Source organism: Monodelphis domestica, chromosome 4 (genome assembly GCF_027887165.1).
Source record: "Monodelphis domestica isolate mMonDom1 chromosome 4, mMonDom1.pri, whole genome shotgun sequence".
NCBI lineage: Eukaryota > Metazoa > Chordata > Mammalia > Didelphimorphia > Didelphidae > Monodelphis > Monodelphis domestica.
In genome coordinates this window covers 451,074,838-451,098,663 of record NC_077230.1, presented here as the reverse complement: position 1 = coordinate 451,098,663, position 23,826 = coordinate 451,074,838, and the positions used below count along the sequence as shown (strand labels likewise).

At 37.9% G+C, this 23,826-nt stretch overlaps 1 protein-coding gene across 1 annotated transcript; it reads left to right on the top strand.

Annotated features, from left to right (window-relative positions):
- The first annotated feature begins 1,375 nt into the window (after window positions 1–1,375).
- VN2R567 (vomeronasal 2 receptor 567) lies at window positions 1,376–18,171 on the top strand. The gene is made up of 6 exons (XM_056796931.1): window positions 1,376–1,599; window positions 2,879–3,170; window positions 3,718–4,521; window positions 8,832–9,056; window positions 11,470–11,597; window positions 17,271–18,171. The coding sequence occupies exons 1-6, from the start codon at window positions 1,376–1,378 to the stop codon at window positions 18,169–18,171; spliced, it is 2,574 nt and encodes an 857-aa protein (XP_056652909.1).
- The last annotated feature ends 5,655 nt before the right edge of the window (window positions 18,172–23,826 follow it).

Here is a 23,826-nt window from a genome sequence, read left to right as displayed (position 1 = left end):
TGCCCAAATCAATGTAATGGGAAGAATTATAAAACAACATGGTGTGACCCTGCTATCACATTGGCCTTAGGCTTAAAGTATCCTCACAGATCCAAGCAGAGAATAATCTCTTTATTCTCACAGCTTTATTCACAGTAGAAGGAAATCTCCCTTAGTTCCTAGACTCCTTTCCCCAGATCCCTGTGTATAAAGCAGAGAATTATTGACTGGACTCATAATTGTATTACCATAAAGAACTATACATTGAGAAATTCCTTCTGCCATTACAGTTCTGCGTTGTTAATAAATCTATAGTGTATTGGATTCCTGTTCTAAGTGTAAATTGGACATTTCATGATATCATTGATCTTTCACATTTAAAAAGATGGTACTTATGTAACTGGAGAAACACTATGTGGTCCTTGTCTGAAAGGTATAAGTGAAATATCTGATTGAATTAATGCAAGCAGACAACAGAGAGGCTGCTTAGTGAAGTGATTATGGGAAACAAAAATCATTTTCTCTGCAGCAGGACTTCATACAAATCCCAATTCCAAACATCAGTGTTGAGTCTTCATCAAGCAATATGTGTAGGAAATATCTCTATTTGCTGAACAAGTGACAAGATACTCTGTGCCAGACCCATATAAGAGAACAACACTCTGAGAGTCAACCCAAGCTGCAGGATTCTCTCATTTAGAATTCGGGACAGAGAAGATTGAGATCATCAAACTCCTAACCACTCAGTTCCAATCTCTTTTTGACATTTTCAACTCTCACAAAATATTTTCTGATGAAACTCCCCCAAGGCCAGAGTCACTGTGTAAGCCAGATGCCCACATAGATTCTCACATGCTAAGAAGTTCCACATGTCTGAAAAGCTCATGGGACTCCAACTCACTTTGTCCCAATTGGCCTTGTTGCGGACCCAGAAGTTGGAAAGGAGTGAGAAAAACAAGAGTTTTACTCAGACGCAGGGACACAGGTGCAGAGCCCCCAGCAGTTGTGGTCCCCAGAGTGTCTCACTGATTGAGCTCTCTCTGTCTGCATAGGGGGAAGCAAATAGAAGATCCTTTCCTTATCCAAAAACAAGGACATTTGTTTATAATTACCTCAGCCCAAGTTCTTCATAAATACATGTTGGTCAGCACTGCCTCAGTCCTGATTGTCACCCAGTATTGTATTGCATTGTGTGTGCATGACTGTCAGGAGCCAAACAAAGCTGGAACTACTGCTCAGGAAAGAGACCTCTGCTAGAGGTCCTCTGCTAGAGTGTCCCATCCTGAGGCACCTGATTCTGCTATAGGTACTGTTTCCCAGCTTCCCCCAAAGCACATCACAAATTTTTTGCGAAAGCAGGTAGACTTTGGCTGAGAGCTAAAGAGTAGCCTACTTGATGTTCTTCCAACTTTATTTCTTCCTGTTCCTGCAGCTGCCACTCTCTATGGGTAGGGAAGAAGGGACCCCCTGCCATGCAGAAAGAACTTTCAGCCCCACATACTATAGAGATGGGGATATTGTTGTTGGAGGATTTTTCCCTTTACTTTTACGAAAATTGGACAAATTTCCACATTGGAAATGGTTTATGCATCACCCTAAGGATATAGTAAAACAGCATCAGTAAGTAATTATTCTATTTTATTGTAGTTACTTTTTTTAACTTGCCAACCAGTTACTTTCTTCCTTGATCACCTACAATTTCCCATTGGAAAGAAAAGGAAAGGCAGGGGAAACACTGGTAACAAATAAGTTTAATCAAGCAAACAAATTTCTATTTTAGCTACATCGAAGAATGAATGTTTTAATGTAGAGAGATACTCATCACCTTCTGTAAGGAAGTGTATATATTCTTCATAATCAATCCTCTGCAATTGCTGGTCACTCCATTTCTCAGAGTTCTTCAGATTCTCAAATTATTTGCTTTTATAATTATATGTTGTTTTCTAAATTCTTCTGTCTTTGCACATCTCAGTAAGTCTTCTGCCATTTCTGTGAAATCATCTTTCTCTTTTCTCTACAGGTCAAATATATTCCATTATTTCCACATATCAAAATTTGTTCAGCCATTCCTTAATCAATGTATATCCTCTTAATGCTCAGATATTTGCCACTACAAAATGAATATATAAATACTTGTCTATATACACACACATACATACATATACATTAAACACCAAGATCTTTACATTTTCTTTACATTCTTTAAGGTATTGATTGGGCAAAAGATGTCTATAATTCAGTAATATTTTGAAAATAGATACAAATTGCTATCCAGAATGTCAGCACTGTGACTATTACATTAAATTCCTCTCATGTTTGTTTCTTTTTTCCAACTTTACCAATATGATGGATATGAAGTAGAAATTCAGAGTTGCTATTACTTCCGTTTTGCTGATCATTAGTCATTTGTAAAAATTTTAATAACTTTAGATTGTTGGGAATTCTGACCTGCAGACCTACCTGTTTAAATCCTTTGAAATGCATCAATTGGGGAATGGCTCTTGTTTTACAAACATCATTCAATTCCTTACATATCTTGGAAATGAGACTTTTAATCATTTACTGTATGTATATTTCCAGTTAAATTTTTCCCTTGTTATATTAGCTATATTGGCTTTGTTTGTGAGGAAAAGAATCATAGTTGCTGGATGTACTGATAACTTTGAGTCTTGTTATCTGAGTCCCTGACAGTAATAGAATAAAATTTTCAGAATATAACACTAAGGATAGAAAAGAGACACAAAAAGAAGTAATTGCCCTTCACTAAGTGAGTGTGACCTCAGAATTCCACCTTCATAAGATGAAAAAAAATCTCCATTTAAAATTTTTAGTTCCTTTTGAGGGGGAAGAGTAGGACTAAAAATATTTCTTGTTCCTAACAATGTCCTCCCTCCCATAGGTGGAAGCCTAAACACTACTATCAGGTCCTGGCCTTGATGCTTGCTGTAGAAGAGATCAACAGGAACACCAAACTGTTACCCAATATGACCCTGGGATTCCACATCTTCAATGCCTATCACAAGGATGAGAGAACCTTGGAGAGCTCCATGGTGTGGCTTTCAGGCCAAGGACCAACCATTCCAAATTACAGCTGTGAGAGGCAGGGCAAGTCTATAGTGGTCATTGGAGGAGCCACTTCTGAATTGACTATTTCCATGGGATCCCTACTTGAGCTCTATAGGATTCCACAGGTAGGGATGTATAGGTTCAGTTCAGCCTATACTGCTTTGAGGACACAGAAAGGATTTAATGGCTCTGCTACTTGAAATTTAGACTCCAAAATTATGGGGGAATCCTAATGTATAATTTATCTGTCAGGTGCCTCCCAGAGAAGTAAAAGGAAACTCTTCATAAAAAAGGAAAAAAAAATCTTTGCTTCATCAATTCTTGTAGGAAGCAGCAAATTGTCACCTTCAGAATTTGTGAAACAATGAAATTAAATGCAAATACTTGTTAATAATAAAATATTTTCAATTCTCTGTGCACAGTATTAGAGATTCAAAAAGGTTTAAAAAGTCAGAAAGCACTAACTTTATATCTGTTTGAGCTAGGTCAGGTTTTATGAAGGACATGATCCCCTAGGTGGAGGCCTGAATTATCAGAAGTTTTTTAATAGCTAGACATGAAGAATTAATCCATTCCAGGAAAAGAGGGTGAAAGTAGTTAGTTGAGAAGGAAAGATAAAGAAAAGACATTCAGAGAAAGCACTCACTAATCTCATGTTTGGTTCCTATTCAGGTCACTTATGGTCTCTTTGATCCACTCTTGAATGACCCAGTTCAGTTTCCTTCTGTCTATCAAATGGCCCCCAGGGACACCTCTCTTCCTCTTGCCATGGTTCGATTAATGGTGCATTTCAAATGGACCTGGGTGGGATTGGTTGCTTCAGATGATCCAAGAAGTGAAAAATTTCTCAGGGATCTTAAAGAAGAAATGGTCAGAAATGATGTCTGTGTAGCTTTTTTACATCAGATCTTTACTAGTTTGACAGAGGATTCTCAGTATCTTTTTTATTTTCTCAATAAACTATTTTTGGCTAAAGCCAGGGTGATTGTAATTTATGGCAATACAGATGCACTATTGACCCTAAGGTTTAGCGAGATTCCTCATACCCTTCTATACAGAATGTGGATCACCAGCAGTCACTGGGATATTGCCAAAAAACCAAGTTATGTCTATTTTGACAATTTCCATGGAGCTCTGATATTCGCAGATCAGACAAGTAAGATTCCTGGTTTCAAACATTTTCTGAAAACCATTAACCCTACCAAAGACCCAGAGAATATCTTCCTTCAGAACTTCTGGAACTCAGCTTTTGGATGTACATCTGAAATTGGAAAAGGAGATGGAGCTGTCTGTTCACCAAATGCTTCCTTGGACACACTTAGATTGAGCTATGTAGACATGACTATGTCTGACCAGAGTTACACTGTTTACAGTGCTGTATATGCTATAGCCTGGGCTCTTCATGAAATGTTCATGGTGAGATCAGAAATGAAATCCAATAGCAATGGGAACAACTCAGGTACTTATCCCTGGAAGGTAAGATCTCCCGTTTCGGTGCTGATTTTCAAATAGCTGACTGTGGGTTCTGTTGACTTCAGGATAGAAAAAAGGAGATTAATAACTCAGCTCTCCTTATTTGTCAGTGAGTAACTCTATAGATTCAAGGTTTAATAAGTCATTTCTGGCCAATTCAGAGTTGTGATCATTTCATTTACCTGTTATAAGCTATAAGAATGAGAATTAAACTCAACTGGTCCCTTAAAGTTTTGGGGAAGTTTAGTGGGTTGTCATTTCCTTCTTTAATTCATTTTATGAATGAGGAATCTGAGGTAAACAACGTTTAAGAGAGTCCTTTAAGGTCTCACTGCTAACTAATAAGTGTCTGAGGCCAAATACAAAAGTATGAAAATGACTCTTCCTGAAACCTGAACTCCAGACCTGGTACTTCATCCATTTTTCCACCTAACTGCCCACTGAAGGTTTTCACAGGAAGGTTGTGACCAGCAACACTTCATGCTCCATTCCTCCATCAGTATAAGGAATTCAAAGACAGGTATCTTTCCTTTCCCTAGCAACATTAGTTACTCCAGAGCATCTGGTACAACAGATAGAACCTTTGTTTTGAAGTCAGAAAACCTAGATTCAAAACTACGCTCTGATATTTATTCACCAGGTATCAATAAAGAATCCCATGACCTCCCAAGCTTTCATCTTTAAATTAACAAGATTGGATTAAAGGACTCTAAGGGCCTTTCCAACTGGAGATCTATATGTTAAAACAAAGATTTCTGTATTGACTTTTATAAATAAAAACAGGACAATAGAAATTTCTTTTAGATTTGTCTTTCCTCTGCTGTACTGGCATAATGACTAAACTACACTGTCAGGCCCTTAATAGATGTTTGTTGAATTAAGAAGCCTCTTTAACTATAATCTTAGATTCCTATTTCCCCTTTCTCTGATTCATCCTTTAGAGATTTGACAGTAAATCAACCAGCAATTTTAAATTTTCTATTATATGACAGTAAATATACTACACAATGGAGATCTGAAAACAAAAATGAAAAAATCCCTACTCTGATGAACCTAACTATAGTGATCCAGGTATGAACTAACCTTGAAAGTATTGTTTATGTGTTCAAAAACTGACTCTTGTGAACAATGTGCTTATATAGCAAACTTAATGATTGGTTACTTAAGCCTTATAACAAAGTGTAACTATGAGCTTATTGCATGCTGACCTCTCCATAAACCTCCAGACCAAAAGTCAGTTGGTTCTATGGGTGGGGCACTGAGACCTAAATTATTTTAGCCAACACCTATTTGATCTTTTGGTTTTTAACTGAGCCAGTGTTAAATTCTCTGCCATGTCACATGCTCATCAATTACCTCCCATCACTCATTCCTTGATTCTCCAATAAAAGATTGGGGACATGTATAGCTCTCTCTCTTTCCACAGTCAGAGGATCATGCACACTGGAGCCCAGGTTGTTGAAATCTGTCTCTGAGTCTTTCTTCCTTTGTTGTGTTCCTCTCTCTTAAAACCCCTCCACTCATTTTCTCTCAATCTACAGTTTCCCTTCTCAGGTGTTCACCCATGAATATATTGATTTGTGGCTGCTGGACAGCTACACTAACAAAGGACAGGACAACATAAAAATATATCTGTGTGTATATATATGTGTGTGTGTGCATACATACACCCATATAGACATACATTTAAAAGTTTATATACACATTTGTATTATTGAATGGGTGTGGATTGTGTATAAATTCAAAAGAAATTTATAAAATATAAAAATAGAGAATATATTTTCTATTAATATATATGCAAAATAATAAATGTAAATAAGATAGTAGTGGTAGTAGTAGTCTCTCGGTAACCGAGGATGACGATTGTCTTTGTGTGTTTTTGTGCACAAAGACACTTGTGCGTGAAGATTTAAGTGGAAAAGTCGATGCCCAGAGACAGTCCCACTCTCTTAGCATTGGAAGCCAGGGTCCAGTGGCACGAAAAGTCGTTACACCTGGAGACTTCCTCAGCTGCATTGGATGTCCATGTTGTCTTTTGTGCTCCAACATGCCCTGAGCACTCCACAGTGCTTTGCTGCGTTGCCATCTCAGCCGTTGAACCTTCTTGTTCGTTTCTTCCACCTGTACCGCTGAAACAGTCTTCACATACTGGGTGAGCAAAGCCCTGGTTCACCAGGTATCCACAATGACCCGATGGCTACCCTCACAAGGTTTAGCCAACCTGTCAAAGCCTTTGCCCGGGGTGTGGACGCTGTCACATGCTAGCAGCTACTAAGAAGTAAATAAGATAAAATAAGTAAATAAGAAAAAAGCAAATACAAATACATGCAACGGTATTAAAGAATGAAGACAAAGATTGGCAAAATAATCTTCCTAGAGAACATCTAACCATGCCACTCTCCTAATCCAATGTGATATTATACTTTTGCTCAAGATCCATTAATGACTCCATAAAGCCTTTAAAAAAATTAAATTGGAATTGAAAGTTCTTTTTCTCCAATTCTGGCTTACCATGCTGACTTCAAAGTATACCTTATTTTTGAAAAATCATTTATAAATTATGCATTATAACACAATGTGTTCTATCAAAAATAATTTGCTAGCGATGCTAAATGATCACACCATTGCAAATATTAATAAAATGGAAATAGGCCTTGATCAATGATACATGTAAAACTCAGTTGAGTTGCTCATTAACTATTAGAGGAGAGGAGAAGAAAAATCCAAATCATGTAACCATGGAATAATATTCTAAATTAATCAATTAAATAAATAAATTTTAAAAAGAAAAGAATAGACTAGAGTGTATTCTCTGAATTTAGGATTGCAACCCCCAAATTCCATGCCTTTGGAAAGGCTCTTAAGTTAAGGCTGAGATGTACTTCTACTTCACAATTGCTTCCTAAAATCTCTAGCTTCCTTACAGACTCAACTTATATTCTTGATATTTGCAAATTCTTTCTTCATTTACTAATATTATCAGATATTATATTTAAAAAGAACTTAATAGTGCCTAGCACATGCAAGTCAATATATAAATGCTTCCTCCTTCCTTCTCTATTTGATAATTTTTTTCTTCCTTCTGAATGTTTTTGTAATAATTTAAATGGGTTTGACAAATAAAAGAATTTTTAAAATTTTTGTGTAGCTTCTTATAAAAATTAACTCTCAAGTCACAAAGCTCTTAGTAGCTTTATTACAGCAAGGTATAAATTGTAAAGGGGGATATGTTGAAAAGAGATAGAAAATATTGCCTCGCTAAATTCCCTAAGTCTAGATTGGAGTGCCTCAATGAAGAGAGCATTCCACTGAAGACAGGAGAAAAGCAGAAAGGCCAGTGTCTCTGGCCAGTAGTGAGTCACCAAAGCCAATTCTTTGACTCACCAATACTGAAGTCCTCCAGCTCAGAAGAAGTCCAACACAGAGACACCCACACAGCAGAATCCCTCTTTAAACAAGAGCCACCAACACAGCAGAATGAATCAGAATGCCCTGGGCTGAACTTTATAAGCAGTTTTCTCCACAACACTTTCTGACTCTCTGTTTTCCTTTCACTGTGGGCTGGTATATCTCATCTCAGCAACCATTCAGAATTTCTTAATTTGCCTGAAGAGGGCAGTGCCTGTGGGATCCACCTCCCAACATCTGAGGGTGTAAACTTTTATCAAAAGGATCCTCAAATTCCTGACTGATTAAGAGAGAAGCATTCCAAGCAATTGATTGATTAAGTTAAGATAAAAAAAAACTCCCTTTCACAGTATTTACTTTTCTGTTTCAATGTGGTTGCCTTCAGTAGAATGTAAGCTAATTTAGTGAACATACTTTTTGTTTTCCTTTAATACTTCCAGGACCCAATCTATTGCCTTTTAAATAGTGGGTAATGAATAATTGGATATGAACATTTGGTAGACTGCCTGGCAAGGAGACTCAAAAAACAAAGGAGGACATTCTGCAGCACATCCAATATTATGAACCAGCATTGCAAGCTCTTTTTCTGTGCATCCTTTCCCAGTTCTGGTCTCATTCAATTCAGAGGATCGTTATGGCCCTTTTCTCTCTTTTTCAACTATTGCTACCAAGACCTTGTGATTTGGCCAAACCTTCTAATCAAGTGAGGCTTATTTAGATCCTGCTTCTATTATCCAATTTATTAGGAATCCATCAGTTTCATGACAATTGAAAAGTCTAAGGATGAACTAATCCAGGTTTTATCCAATGATTCGATAAAAAAAAAAACATTTAGGGAGCCTAGAGTCTAGTACCCATCCCTAGAGAGACTCGTCTACATAACTTTTTATCTTCTTCACTTTTAGCTCCACTCCTTCCTGAAGAATATCCAGTTTAACAACAGTGCTGGGAACCATTTAGTCTTGGATAAGAAGATGTCTGTAGCAAACTATAATATTCTCAACTATGTGACCTTTGGTAATGACACTGAAGTTCTGGTCAAAGTGGGAGTGTTTATTTCTGAGGCTCCACTTGGTCAAGAGCTCATTATCCAAGAGAAGGAAATAGTGTGGCCCAGAACTTGGGGAGAGGTGAAGAATGATTGAAATGTGTGTTTAATGAAAGATGTAAACATAAGCAAATAACACACCAGAATAGTCACTACCATTTTTCACACCTGGTTCAAAAGGCACAAAAATGTCTTGCAGGAAGCAGCTTGAAAATCAAATATTTATGCTAGATTCAGCTGAGATAATGTTGAGAAAAGAGTACCAAGATTAATTGCTCTTTATTTGGAGAGCCTTCAAGACAATAAGATTATTCCACTGTACAGCTGTGGAAGGGGGAAGCAAGAGAATCTACCTGGTTCATAGCAGTCACAGAAAAAGGAAGTAGACTCATTCAGAAACTTTTTATTAGATCTAATGATTTTTGATCAATTGCTGCTATACCCAGCAAAATTTCTATGGTACCGTAGTGCTCTAAGCGATATCAAGCATATAATATTTAGGATTCCTGGAGAAAAACCCTGTTTTATCAAAATTAAATTCTAGCTCCCCTTAATTGGAATAATATTTCCATTTTTATGTTGATCTACATCCCACACTTAGAAATCTAACAGCTACCTTTAATATCTAAATCCCTTCTTCCACAGGCCACTAAAAGATGAACTATATAGTCATCAAATCAAAAGATGCCAAATCTAGGTCCATAGTATCATGGAAAAGGCCAAAATCCCTGCTTAAATCAGTATAAAGTACTCAGTCACTTGGAAGTTCTATGTGGTTGAAACAAAACTATTCAGAGAGTGGAAGTGTGTCTAAAAGTACATGATCTGTAGGGCAGAGGGAGGGATTTATCGTTGTTATTACATGACTTAATCACTCATCCACTCCACTATGTATTCATTCAAAAACTATTTGTTAAGGATACTATTTGAGTAGAGTCCTGGGTTGGATGTCTGAAAAGTTACAAGGATAATACAAGTAACTTCCATGAATGGTTTCTTACTATTTCACCTTAGAGTATGCGTTTTAGAGAAAATTACAATTGTTCTGAAATCCTGGCTAGAAAAAATTCACACTTTAGGCTTAGGTTTAGGTCGCCATATTACCTGACTTTCTTTTGCCTGCCTTCTTGTTCACAATCAAGGCTTAATTCATGTTCCTAGTAATATTTGGTTCACCAAACAGCATATGAAACTGTATACTTGCAAATACACACCAAGGGAAAGTGTATTAGAAACTGGCATTTTCTTGAGCCTGCCTCCTATTTAGGACATGTGCTGCAAAATGTGTATAGAGCTGGAGTTTCCTATGGATTCTTTCTTCTCTGCCATGTTGACTCACGTCTAACTATAGTCCTCAGTGATATAATGGAAAAACCAAATTTACTCTAAACATTTTACTTCCATGAAATTAAAATCCTTGGTTTTAAGAACTACTTTTCTTTATTCAAATCATGGCTTTTTAACTGATTTTTTAAAGTTTAATAAGCTCATTCATATTTGATTCTGATTGAATCAATTGAACAAGGTTCCTACTTTATATGTGATCACTTTTAAGCAGAAGTAATACAAATTTAAGTGCTACTCTTACAGTACACACTCAAATACACACACAAACACACACACAAACACACACATATACAGCGTAAGACACAGAGAGAGAGAGAGTCAGAAAGAGAGAGAAAAGGAAGAGATATAGATATGGAGGTCGGGAGATAGAGACAGAGATAGACAAAGAGAAAAGTTCACTCTGTCTCATACTAAGTCACTGGAGTCTCAAATCTCAAATAATTCTTCTTTGTGGGGGTAGTATCTGCATTATCTTTTTTAAATACATTCCCAAAACTTTGTATTATAGTTAGGTAGTTTGATAAGTAGAGTGACAGTCAAGGAATCAGAAATATCAGATTTTAAATCATTTCTCTGATATTAAATATATAATTCCTGCCACACCACTTAATCATTTTCCCTTAGTTTCCTCATTTACAAAATGAGAAAGACAAGGAAATTCAAAACCACTCCATTGTCTTTGCTTAGGAAAGCACAAATAGGGTCACAAAGCGTCAAATACAACAGAAATGACTAAACAAAAACCTGTAATAAAGAATCTTAGGGAAAGTCTCAATTGATAATAAATTCTAGTCACTAACATTATTCCATCTACAAAAGTTTCATATGCCAGTGTAGTAGGGGGTGTGTGGAAGGACAGACTCCACACCCCAATTCATATCCTAAAAGCTTTTTCTCCTCCATAAGAGGAAAGAAATAGAGCTACTTTGATATTTAGCAAATTGCATCTTTTTTTCAGGGAAACTGATGCAAGCTTTTGCAAATAGGAATGCCCTATCCATGAAAAAAGAGCATTGGTAGCCTTTGCAGAAAAAGAAGATTGTGTGCCTGTAGCTAAAACCAAAATAAAATTAGATAACAAAACACATTAACACATGCATATGCTGACTCCAAACAACATCATTATGACTTGGATGCTTTTTGTGTAGCCTCTTCCCTCCAGATGCAGCAAAGTCTGTAGCCCAGGATTCCACATAAAAGCCCAGGAGGGAAAGCCTGTCTGCTGTTTTGACTGTATACCCTGCCCACAGGGGCAGATTTCCAACCAGACAGGTAAGTCTATGGAGAAAGTCATAGCAAACACATATTCAGAGAAATGAAATAAAGCTGGATGACACTCAGGTTAAAATGGAATAATGGAAAACTCAATTCCTATGAAACATGAAATGAAAGGAAACCTAGGAGAAAACTCAGAAAGATCAAACAGATTAAGAGTCAAAAGTGATCAAAGTTAGTGACAGTTGATGTATTCGAAGTCCACTAGATTGGAAATTTCTTACCCAGCTTTTCTGTGGCACAATTATTGGGGAATAAATGTTGGAAATGTCTATTGACACTGATCATTACACTACATCACCATTACATTAATATAGGGCTTTGGGATTTTCAGGGGCTCTTTTCTCTCAAGACCCCAATGACACAATAGTTGTGTAAGATTTAAAAGAGTGGGAGACATAAACTGTAAGAGTTAAAATAGGTTGAGGTTGTAAACTGTAGTGAGTAAAATAGTGGAAGAGTTAAATTGTAGTAGATATAAGAGTGGGTGAGTAAATTGTGACCACAGAAAATATGTTTTACTACAGTGTCTTGTTTTAAATCAATACTTAAGGGGGTTGCCAGGGAAATATTCCCAATTATGAATATACCCAAGTCAACTGGGTTTATAGAGAATTTAATTAATAATACAATGAGGAATCAAAGAAAGAGAGAGAGAGAGAGAAAGGAAATAAATGAGAAAAGAATAGGCTGGCCCAGGCAGCCCTGGCCAACCCAGGCCTAAGCCCTAAAAGAAAAGATCAATCAGTCATTTATCACTCACCATAAGATCTGTTCAAGCAAGGATTCTAGTGACAGAGTCTCCCCAGAGGGAGTTCCAGCCAGAGTCAGCCTCCCTTGAGAGAGCTCCTTAGAGATTGTCCTCCAGAGCCTGTATATCTTCAGAGCTCTCTCAACAGTCTGTCCTTTTTCTTATATAGCGGGTTTTCTCCTATGTTACCTCCCCTAAGTTCTTCCATCTACCAATCACAGTAGACGTTTTCCAAAGGACTGGCAATTCTTAATTCACATTTTGTTATCACCTTCTTAATTCACATCTTGCTCTCACCTTTTCTGGGTAGACTAAAACTTCTGAGTAATTCATACAAGGAAAGCTCTGAGTAAGTTTTCACCTCTTTGCTCCTTGTAAGTTCACAAGTTGCCTGACCTTTATAGGTACTCAGCACCCCTTTGTATTCATTCTAAAAATAGGCATGGCTTAAGTATGGATTTAAGTACTTTTCATTGTTCAGCAAGGAATTTTCTTCCCTAAAGCAGTCTTAAGTATGGGTGGAGTGGAGGTCTTCCCATTTCTGATCTAAGTAGAGTTCTCACTTTCCAAATGGGGAATGGTCCCAGTAGAGAATTGTTCCAATGGAGAATTCCCCAATGGGGAATTTTTTTAACATTCACAAGTCTGAGAAATTTCAAGATTCACAGTTGTATTGAAGAGAAAGAAAAAGTGACCAACTGCAGTAACACAGTTGTTAAGAAGAGTTAAGAATCAAACCCAGAACACTGCACAGAATTCCACCACATTTTGAAATTCATCTCAACTGTTTCTCCTGAATATTTACATATATGGTGTACTATGCATGCCAAAAAGGCACATTTCTGTTGCTCTTTGACCTCATTCAGGTCCAAGTTTCTCCTCTTTCACCATAAGGTTTGGATCTCTGAGAAGAAACCAACATACTTTAAAGAATATATTAAGGTAACAAAGCTGAGTAAGCAGCCAGAAATTTAGAAAACCAAGGCCAACATGAGGAAAATGGAAAGTAATATAGACTATGGAAATAATCTGACCTAGAGTAATGTCTCAGGGGAAGAAACTCTGTGAAGGGAGTTCTTTCAATAGTTTTAGGAATAGAAAATATTTGGGAGGATGCCCTCTCTTCAGCAGTAAATCAATGGAATTGTTAGCTTTCAAAGGGGTGTCTCCTGAGCATGACTGGAAGATACACAGAATTTTGTTTTATAACCTGAAATTGCAGGAATTGAGCAATGACCTGCTCATATACCCTTTCCATTGGGGGAGGGATTACTTTTTTCTTGTAAGTTAATGGACTGGACAATAAATATTAAATTATGAATTTAATTATTATTAAATATGAAAAGTGGATGGAGCCAAACTTCCATGAGATCCCCAGTATATCATACTGTAAGGGGGAAAATAAAAGGGTTTCATCTAAATTTAAGTGTGTAGTCCCCAGGAATTATTTGCCAATTCCAAATGACTTTTATAAGAGTTTATTTACAAAAGAAGAAAAAATGTAAGCAAGAAAATCAGAGAGAGTAGATATTTACTTGGCCTGGTCTAAACCAGGTAGGGCATGAGGGGGCATCCAACAAAGAAGGTCCAAAGGTAAATTAAATAAGTGTTTTAGCCATAAAGTATTCTCTGAGACACAAGGTTTGGCTGGCCTGTCAAAGCTGTTACCCGGGGTGTGGCTGCTGCCACATGCTAGCAGCTACTGGGAGCCACAAGTGAGAGCTGGATGTCAGGTGGGGATCAGAGGCTGGAGAGCTGCCCTGGGAGGGCACGACAAGCCCTCCATACCAGAGATACTACCCCTCCCTGAGCACCCCATACACCCCAGGTGTACACCTTGTGTACATGATTTACACCGAGGTGTACAAGGCCTTAAATGGAAAGGCGCTCCAAGCATTCCACATAGTGCTGACCAGCATATGGGAAGAGGAAGACATGCCCCCAGAACTCAGAGATGTCTCCATCATAGCCCTATACAAGAACAAAGGCTCACGAGCAGCCTGTGACAACTACAGAGGCATCTCACTACTCTCCACTGCTGGAAAGATCCTCGCCCGTGTTATACTCAACAGGCTCCTGTCATCTGTTTCAGAGCAGAACCTGCCTGAATCACAATGTGGCTTCCAACCAGATCGCAGCACCATCGACATGGTCTTCATGGTGAGGCAAAAGCAGGAAAAATGCCTTGAGCAGAACCAGAGTCTTTACATTGTCTTCATAGACCTGACAAAGGCGTTCGACACAGTGAACAGGGACGCATTGTGGATGATCCTCAGCAAGCTTGGTTGCCCAGCAAATTTCATCAAACTGATCCAGCTCTTTCATGTCGACATGACATGGGAAGTCCTATCTGGTGGAGAGACTTCCGATTGCTTCAACATCTCCAATGGCATGAAACAAGGCTATGTCCTCGCTCCAGTACTATTCAACCTATTTTTCACCCAAGTATTACGACATGCTGTGATGGATCTAGACCTGGGCGTCTACATCAAATACCGACTGGATGGCTCACTATTAGACCTTCGCCGCCATACTGCAAAAACAAAGACAACAGAGAGACTCATCTGGAAGCTCTCTTTGCAGATAACTGTGCTCTCATGGCCCACCAAGAAAATCATCTCCAAACCATTGTGGACAGGTTCTCTACTGCAACAAAACTGTTTGGCCTGACTATCAGCCTCAGCAAAACAGAGGTCTGTTCCAACCTGCACCAGGGGGGGCCAACAAACCAGCCATGCATTACAATTGACAGCTTTCTAAGGTCAAGTACCTGGGCAGCACCATCGCCAACAATGGGTCCCTAGACCACAAGATCAATGCCAGAATCCAAAAGGCCAGCCAGGCACTCAGGTGGCTGCACTCTGAAGTCCTCCAACACAGAGGTGTAAGCACTGCGACGAAGCTCAGAGTGTACAACGCAGTGGTCCTCAGCTCGCTCCTGTACGGTTGAGAGACATGGACACTGTACAGGAAACACATGAAGCAGCTGGAGCAATTCCACCAATGCTCCCTCCGGTCAATCATGAGGATCCGATGGCAGGACCGAATCACCAACCAGGAAGTCCTCAACAGAGCCAACCCCTCCAGCATCGAAGTCCTGGTCCTCAAAACCCAGCCAGGATGGTCTGGACACGTCATCCGCATGGACCCACAGCGAATACCAAGACAGGTATTCTATGGTGAATTATCAGCTGGACTCAGGAAACAAGGCCAACCAAAGAAAAGACTCAAGGATCAGCTAAAGTCCAACTTGAAGTGGGCTGGCATGACACCAAAGCAACTAGAACTCGCTGCCTCTGGCAGAAGCAGCTGGAGAACCCACATTAACCGTGAGGCCACCACCTTTGAAGATGAGCGATGCTGACGTCTTGCTGCTGCGCGTGAACCCGACACCAGGCCACAACCTCACCTCCTGTAACACCTGGCGTCCCATGCCCCATGTGCCACAAACTCTACACCTCAGCCTTTGGACTTCAAAGCCACCTGAAGGTACACCGTAGATGAAACTGCACAAAGACAATAGTCATTCTCGATCACCGAGAGACTACCACTATTCTCTGAGACAAGGGGACTCTCCAGAGGCTAGTACATCCAGAACAAACCAGGGAAAGGAGTCAGCATTTTTTCTCTCACCCACATGGTAGTCCTAATAGTAAATAGAAAGTAGTCCTCAGCCAGAGCTCTTCTAGGGTCCATGAAGTAAAGTTCCAAGGCAAAAGACCTCCTCACAGGAAGTTCTTGCCACTTATAAAAACCATTACTTTAATCACTTCCTGTGCCTGCCCTCCATATTTACAAGGACCAATTACAGCTAAATCTTTGTTTAGGACTGTCCAGTGTACAGTCAGTCGAATCTTATTCATTACATACTATAAGACACATGGGTTATAGACCTGCCCATATTTCAAGATAAGTGGGATGTGTACACTTCTGGTGATTAAATCTAAAATTGGGAAGGGAATTGTTAATCCCATCTTCACAGTACTCAAGTGGCCATCCACTTTCTGCTAAAAGATCTACAAGAAAGGGATAACCAATACTCTAAATGCAGTTCACTAAATTTTTAGAACATTCTCATTATTAAGATGTCCTTCACACAGAAATTCTCTGTTCTCTAAATTTCTCTAAATTTTCAATTTCTGGGCTGAATTGTATGTTGCCCTTCAGCAAAGTCCTCTAGATAGCCCTCTCCCATCAAATGGAGCAAATATAGACTTTCCTCTAATATAAATTCTTTGAATATGAAGTATCACTTATCTTCTCTTCTGAATCTTTTTCCCAACCTAAACATGCACAGTTGCTTCCATCAATATTCTTAGAATACTCACAGTTGAGGTCCATGCAAGGAATTTAAGAGTCATGTTGGTGAAACCCAAAAGACATCTTGTCACCAGCTAATGCCATATACATATATCATCATAGATGAACTCACCATCAACAGGAAAGGCAACGGAATCAAAATCGTTTAAAATTATAGGTACTGCATCTCCACAGACAGTTGCAGAAGAGCTCAGGGTAGACTAACTTAATAAGCATAATTGAATCATTTTCCTGAGGGAAAAGTCTATAAAGAACAGATAGATACAGGATGAGGAGATAGACATTGAAAAGAGAGATTATCAACATTCATTAAATCATTTTAACAATAAACTCGATTTCTTTACTTTGTGATATATTAATTCATTTAATCCTCATAACAATTGGGTAAGGAAAGGGCCACTATTATCCACATTTTACAAGTGATGAAATTCTGAAGAAAAAGTTAAATTGACTTCTATGATCACAAAATTACAGATTATAAGAAGCAAGAATCAATAGAATCAATTGGAGAAATTTGTAGTATTATAGTATCCATTTGGGACCCACTGATAGGGAAGGTATGCAAACCTGCCATTCTAAAACTTTACTGTTCTCTTCAGACAGAGATCAATGCATGAAGTGCCCTGAGGACCAATATCCCAATAGGGAGAGGATTCACTGCCTCCCCAAAAGGGTGACTTTCCTGGCCTATGAAGAAACCTTGGGCATGGCCTTGGCCTCCATAGCTGCTTCCTTATCTCTTCTCACAGTTCTGGTTCTCTGGGTCTTTGTGAAGCACAAGGATACCCCCATAGTCAAAGCAAACAATCGGGATCTCAGCTACATTCTCCTCTTCTCCCTTTCCTTATGCTTCCTTTGTTCACTGTTCTTCATTGGCCGCCCCACTGCAATAAATTGTCTCCTCAGACAAACAGCATTTGGAGTCATGTTCACAGTGGCCGTCTCAACTATTCTGGCCAAAACCATCACTGTGGTTCTGGCCTTTAGAGCCACAAGACCTGGCAGCAGGAGCAGGAGATGGGTGGGCTCCAGAGGTCCTATTTCTCTTGTTGTCTTTTGTACCTTTATTCAAGTCATGCTCTGTGCAATCTGGCTCTTGCTCTCTCCTCCATTCCCTGATGCAGACACACACTCTGACCCTGAACACATCATCCTTGAGTGCAATGAGGGCTCTCTCATTGCCTTCTACTCTGTCCTGGGCTACATAGCACTCTTGGCCCTGGGGAGCTTCACTGTGGCTTTTCTAGCCAGAAATCTCCCTGACACCTTCAATGAAGCCAAGTTCATCACCTTCAGCATGCTTGTCTTCTGCAGTGTCTGGATTTCCTTCCTACCCACATACCAGAGCACCAAGGGGAAGATGATGGTGGCTGTGGAGGTCTTCTCCATCTTGAGTTCCAGTGCTGGCTTACTAGGCTGCATCTTCATCCCTAAGTGCTATGTAATCCTTCTACAGCCACAGAAGAACACCAAGAAATTCTTAAAGAAAAATCCCATTTCCTGAGACAAGAAGCCTTCAGAAAATGTCTTCATTACTCCCACAAATAACAAGATGTTCAAAAATATTAGTCTTGCTTGGAAATGTCTCAATTTTTCTCCAGCTGAAAATATTTATATCAACTTTCTTTGCAGTGGCAATGAACTGAAAATAGAGGTGGTACTCATCAATTGGGTAATGGGTATAGAAGTTGTGGCGCATGTTTGTAATGAAATACAATTGGACAATAAAAAATGGCAAATAAGTTAATTTTTTAAAAACACAGAGAGACCAAAATGAAATGAAGAATGACATGAACAAAACCAAAAAACATTATAGAGAGCAACCCAGACATTGTTTAAAAATTAACTTGATGCCCTCCTCAAGAGAAAAAACTGTTAAACAGCAACATGATAGATATAGTACATACACACAAAAATATATATACACATATGATTAAAAATTCCAAGAGATTGAGTTATATATAGGAGAATCAACTTAATTGGTCAGGCTAACAATAACTAGCAAATTATTTGGTCGGTTATCTCTCAGTGATCAAAGAAAAAGATATGTAGCATTTTAAGTCATAAAATATAATTTTGGAAGCTTGTTATGAAGCCCTCCTCTCACTATCTTCTCTTGGTGATCCCTCCATGATTGCTTCATGACATTGACAGGATTCATGCCTGGTCATAAGATTCTAATAGCCTTTGGTGTTATGGACAGAAAGATCAAATTGTTTCTGAATAAGTTTTTATCTCCATAGCTAATTTCAATAGGGAACTCAAGGATGACATCTTGCTGCCTGCACACATTCTCAGCTTGAACCAGTCTTGTTTACCAGGCAACATATCATCAATTTCCATCACCCCAATTTGTAAAATGCTCTGAGGCATGGAATGTAAAAGCATTTCTTGGCTTTCTTAGGAACAAAGAGATAGCGAAAGAGGTTTGATAGACAGACTCAAGCCTCAATTTCAAACTTAGAAATAAAAAATTATCACTTATGTATATAAATACATATATTATTTCTATTTCTCATTCTGTCTCTTGAGCTCTCTGTCGCTTTTATCCATCTCTATCTCATCTCTGTGTTTCTATATGACTTTCCTCTTCTTACTCTCATTTTCTGTCTCTCTTTCTCTGAATGATGAAGACAAGAGCAATAAGGTAGAGACATGACAGAATGTAAACTTCAATTTAACAAGATAGAATTCACTAAGTATATATGTGTGTATCAAGTCCTACACAATTTCAAAAACATAACTTCACAAATACACAGTTGAAGTAGAATATGTAAATCAATGAAATTAACTTTTATTTCTGGGGAATTTTCTGGAGTAAATGATTAGAACTTTACTTCTAGATACCTAGACAGAGAATAGAAGATTACAGAAGACTGAATAAAACTTGATTCCTCTCTGCTGACAGAGGTGATGTTCCCAAAGTTTCAACTGAGCCATTTTATCTAGATGTGGCCATAAGAGATATTTGTTATCCTTCACTAGGCATATTTCTTACAAGAGTTTTATTTTCTCCCTTTAAATTTGAGAGAAACTCTCCAATAAGTGAAAAATTATGATTTAAATTAAAAAGAAAAGTATGATTAAATTACATGTACCGGCACCAATATCTCAAGAAGAGGTCATATAAAACTGACTGTATTGCCCGTCTTAACAAGGTCTCTAAATAGGCATGTATTGAACAATCAGTCAACAATCTTTTGCTAATTGCTTTCTATGTGTTAAGTTCTATGATGAGTAGAGAATATACCTGCAAAAGTGAAAAGGATCTAGTATTCTATAAAGTAAATGTTCTGAATAGTTTCTTAAATTTTAGCCAAAAGTAGAGAATATTATGCACAGTAACAAAATTTAATGACAATAAATTGTGAATGACTTAGGTTCTCTGATTAATACAATGACCCACAATTCCAAGGAACTCATGATAGAAAATAATATCCATTTTCACAGAGAACTGACAAACTCTGAGTGTATATTGGGGCAGATTTTTTTCACTTTCTTTTTCTTGTTTTTTTTACACCATTGTCAATGTGGAAAGATGTTTTGCATTATTTCTCCAATATAATAGGTATTATAATGCTTGCCTTCTCAGTGAATACATGTAAATATTTTTTAAATCAGCAATAAAAATTTTAAATTATAAAATATTTGATAAGGTATGGAAAGTTATTACTTTATGAAAAGTGTTGATATGTGTTACAATATGCTGCACTGAAATAGAATGGGAATTGATTGAATGGCTAAACTGAAAGAGAACCAAAAGTCTTAAATTTCAACTTGGAAAGAGATTATTAATGATTCTATAATTTACTCTAGTTTCTTAACATTTTCTTAGTGAATGAAGCACTGATTTAGTTGTTATCCTAAAAAGTTTGCAGAATGTAAAAAATTATAATTAATAAAACTTTCTCTGTCTTGCTTTCTCTGTATCTCTATCTATCTACCTATCTATCTATCTACCTATTTGTCTCTATCTCTGTCTCTCTCTCTGGCAGGAGCAAATAAGATCTTAAAAGGCCAAAATATTGAATTCAATAGAGGATGATAGAATTCTATAATGATATCATATACAACCTCAAAATCATATATAATCGCAAAAATTCAATTTCACAAATACTGGATTATGACACAATATTAAATCAGTTAGATTAACTTTGATTCCTGGAAAATTCTGGAATAAATAATGAGAAAATTAGTTCTAGACACCTATAAAAGGAAAGGATAATTACAAAGGACTCATGATGAAACATACTGCAATGTTCCCTCACTTCTAGACACACAGGTGACAGATAAAGAGTAAAAATTGGGACATGTATTAGGGTACAGCCAATGGAGAGATTAGTATTGCTTCACTACACATACTTATTATGAGTTTTTTCCCTCTTTTCTATTTTCGGGGAGAGTGCCTTTAGCAGTATGTACCAAATATTTAGGGATTTACATGAACTGTCATTCAATATGGGTTGGCACAGTGTCATAACAATCAAAAAATCATTATTCTGGGCCAAATTAGGAGGGCATGACAGTGAGAAATAAGGTAATAGTCATATTCTGCTCTGCCTTTCAATGACAAAATCTGAATCAAGAAGTAAAGTTCTTAATTACAGAGTTTAGATTGCATATTGATTAATTGCAGCAAATCAATAAGAGGCCTTGTAAGACACTAAAGTGTTCTGAGAGCATGCCAAAATGGGATGGAACTAGAGTGGTAAATAAAAATTTACACAATGAACTAGTTATGATAAAAGATTGCTTTCAGGCTTTTCAAAAGCTGGAAAATGAAAATGTTGCCAACTAGAATTCTCTCAACTCACTCTGTGGACCCATTCAAAATGATGGAGAGCAGCCAAATAACTGAATTCTCAGAATCTTAGTTAAAGTCTTCACATTCTACTCAGGAATTTTGTTCAGAAAGTTCTCTACTAGAAAAAAGATCTACACTAAATTAATTAACTGAGTTCAACTTTCATCAGAAATTCAATCAATTCAACTCTATTTCAGCAAGGAAATGCAGTTCCCAGTAGAATGATAGCTACATTGAGTTGACTCAAAGAATTTCTTTGTTAACACTGAGTTAAGATTGAGTTAAGTTAAAATTGATCAAAGTCCTTAATTCTTGGTCAGTATACCATAAAACACTAAATGACCTCATTGACAGGTAATGAAGTCTGCTGGGGAAAATATGGAATTTGTAATCCACATACTCATAAAATGGTATTCTTCCTTGGAATACTTACTATGTGATCATGGCTAATTTTTTCTTTCATCTGTGCCTTAGTTTCTTCATGATTTTAAAATGACAGTAATAAACACAAGTGAAGTTACATTATTACAGAGAAATCATACTCTAAAAAAGGAAGTACTGTATAAAAGTGAATCATTTCTTCAAATACTTTGCCTTCCATTTTCCTTTATACTTCCCATCTTTTTCCCTTTCCTTCTACTTCATTATCCTTCTCCACCCTGTGGATGTCATCTTTATCACCATCCATCTCCCATTTCTTCAATGCTAGTCCTCTCTTTTACCTTTTGACTCGACATAACTTTCTTACCTTTCTCCTCAGTTCTCCTCATTCTTGACCTTCAGCTGCTTCTTCTCAACCTTTCATCCTTCTATTTAGTTTCCTTCCCATCTCTCCACCACAACTTTCTTCAATTCTCTCTGAGTCTTCATAATCATTTTCATCATCCTAGGAATTTTCCCTCAGGCTCTGCAAACAATATTTCTGACTTCAAGGGGATGCAAAATATAAACTATGGTAAGCCTTGACTAATGAATCAATATATAATTTGCAAATTAATAGAAGAGAATGTCCAACTTATTGTAATGGGAAGAGTTATGAAACAACTCAGTGTGACCCTGTTATCACATTGGCATTAGGCTTAAAGTATCATCACAGATCCAAGCAGAGAAGCATCTCTTTCTTCTCGCAGCTTTATGCACAGTAGAACGAAAATTCCCTAAGTTCCTGGACTATTTTCCCCAAATCCCTGTGTATAAAGCAGAGAATTATTGACTGGACTCATAATTGTATTGCCATAAAGAACTCTCCATTGAGAAATTCCTTCTGCCATTACAGTTCTGGGTTGTTAATAAATCCTTAGTGTATTGGATTCCTCTTCTATGTTTACACTGGACATTTCATGATATCATTGAACTTTAACATTTAAAACAATGGTACTTATGTAACTGGATAAACACTATGTACTCCTTTGTCTGAGAGATAGAAGTGAAATATCTGATTGAATTAATGCAAGCAGACAGTAGAGGGGCTGGTTAGTGGAGTGATTCTGGGAAACAAACTTTTGCTCTGCAGAAGGACTTCATACACATCCCCATTCCAAACCTCAGTTTTGAGTCTTTGTCAAGCAACAAATGCTGGAAATATCTCTATTTGCTGAACAAATGACAAGATACTCTGTACCAGACCCATATAAGAGAGCAATACTCTGAGAGTGAACCCAAGCTGCAGGACTCTCTCATTTAGAATTCGGGACAAAGAAAGCTGAGATCACAGAACTCCTAACCACTCAGTTCCAATCTCTTTTTGACATGTTCAACTCTCACAAAATATTTTCTGATGAAACTCCCCCAAGACCAGAGTCACTGTGTAAGGCAGATGCCTTCATAGATCCTCACATGCTAACAACTTTCTCTCTTCGGAAAACCTCATGGGATTCCAACTCACTTTGACCCAATTGGCCTTGCTGAGGACCAGAAGTTGGAAAGGAGTGAGAAAAACAAGAGTTTTACTCATACTCAGGGACACAGGTGCAGAGCTCCCAGCAGTTGTGGTCTCCTGTGTCTCACTGATTGAGCTCTCTCTGTCTGCATGAAGAGGGGGTGTTGGGGGGCAGACAGACAGAAGATCCTGTTCATATCCAATAACAAGGACATTTGTTTGTAATTACCTCAGCCCATGTTCTTCATAAATACATGTTGGTCAGAAATGCCTCAGTCCTGATTGTCACCCAGTTTTGTATTGCATTGTGTGTGCATGACTGTCAGGGGCCAAACAAAGCTGGAACTACTGCTCAGGAAAGAGACCTCGGCTAGAGGTCCTCTGCTAGAGTGTCCCATCCCGAGGCACCTGAATCTGCTATAGGTGCTGTTTCCCAGCTTCCCTCAAAGCACATCACAAATTTTTTTGAGAAAGCA

Excerpts from the sequence above, each read along its gene's own strand:
- VN2R567 (XM_056796931.1), top strand. The coding sequence starts at position 1,376 with ATGTTCTTCCAACTTTATTTCTTCCTGTTCCTGCAGCTGCCACTCTCT. Across the intron at positions 1,600-2,878 it reads GATATAGTAAAACAGCATCA|GTGGAAGCCTAAACACTACT; the intron begins GTAAGTAATTAT and ends TCCCTCCCATAG. Across the intron at positions 3,171-3,717 it reads AGCTCTATAGGATTCCACAG|GTCACTTATGGTCTCTTTGA; the intron begins GTAGGGATGTAT and ends GTTCCTATTCAG.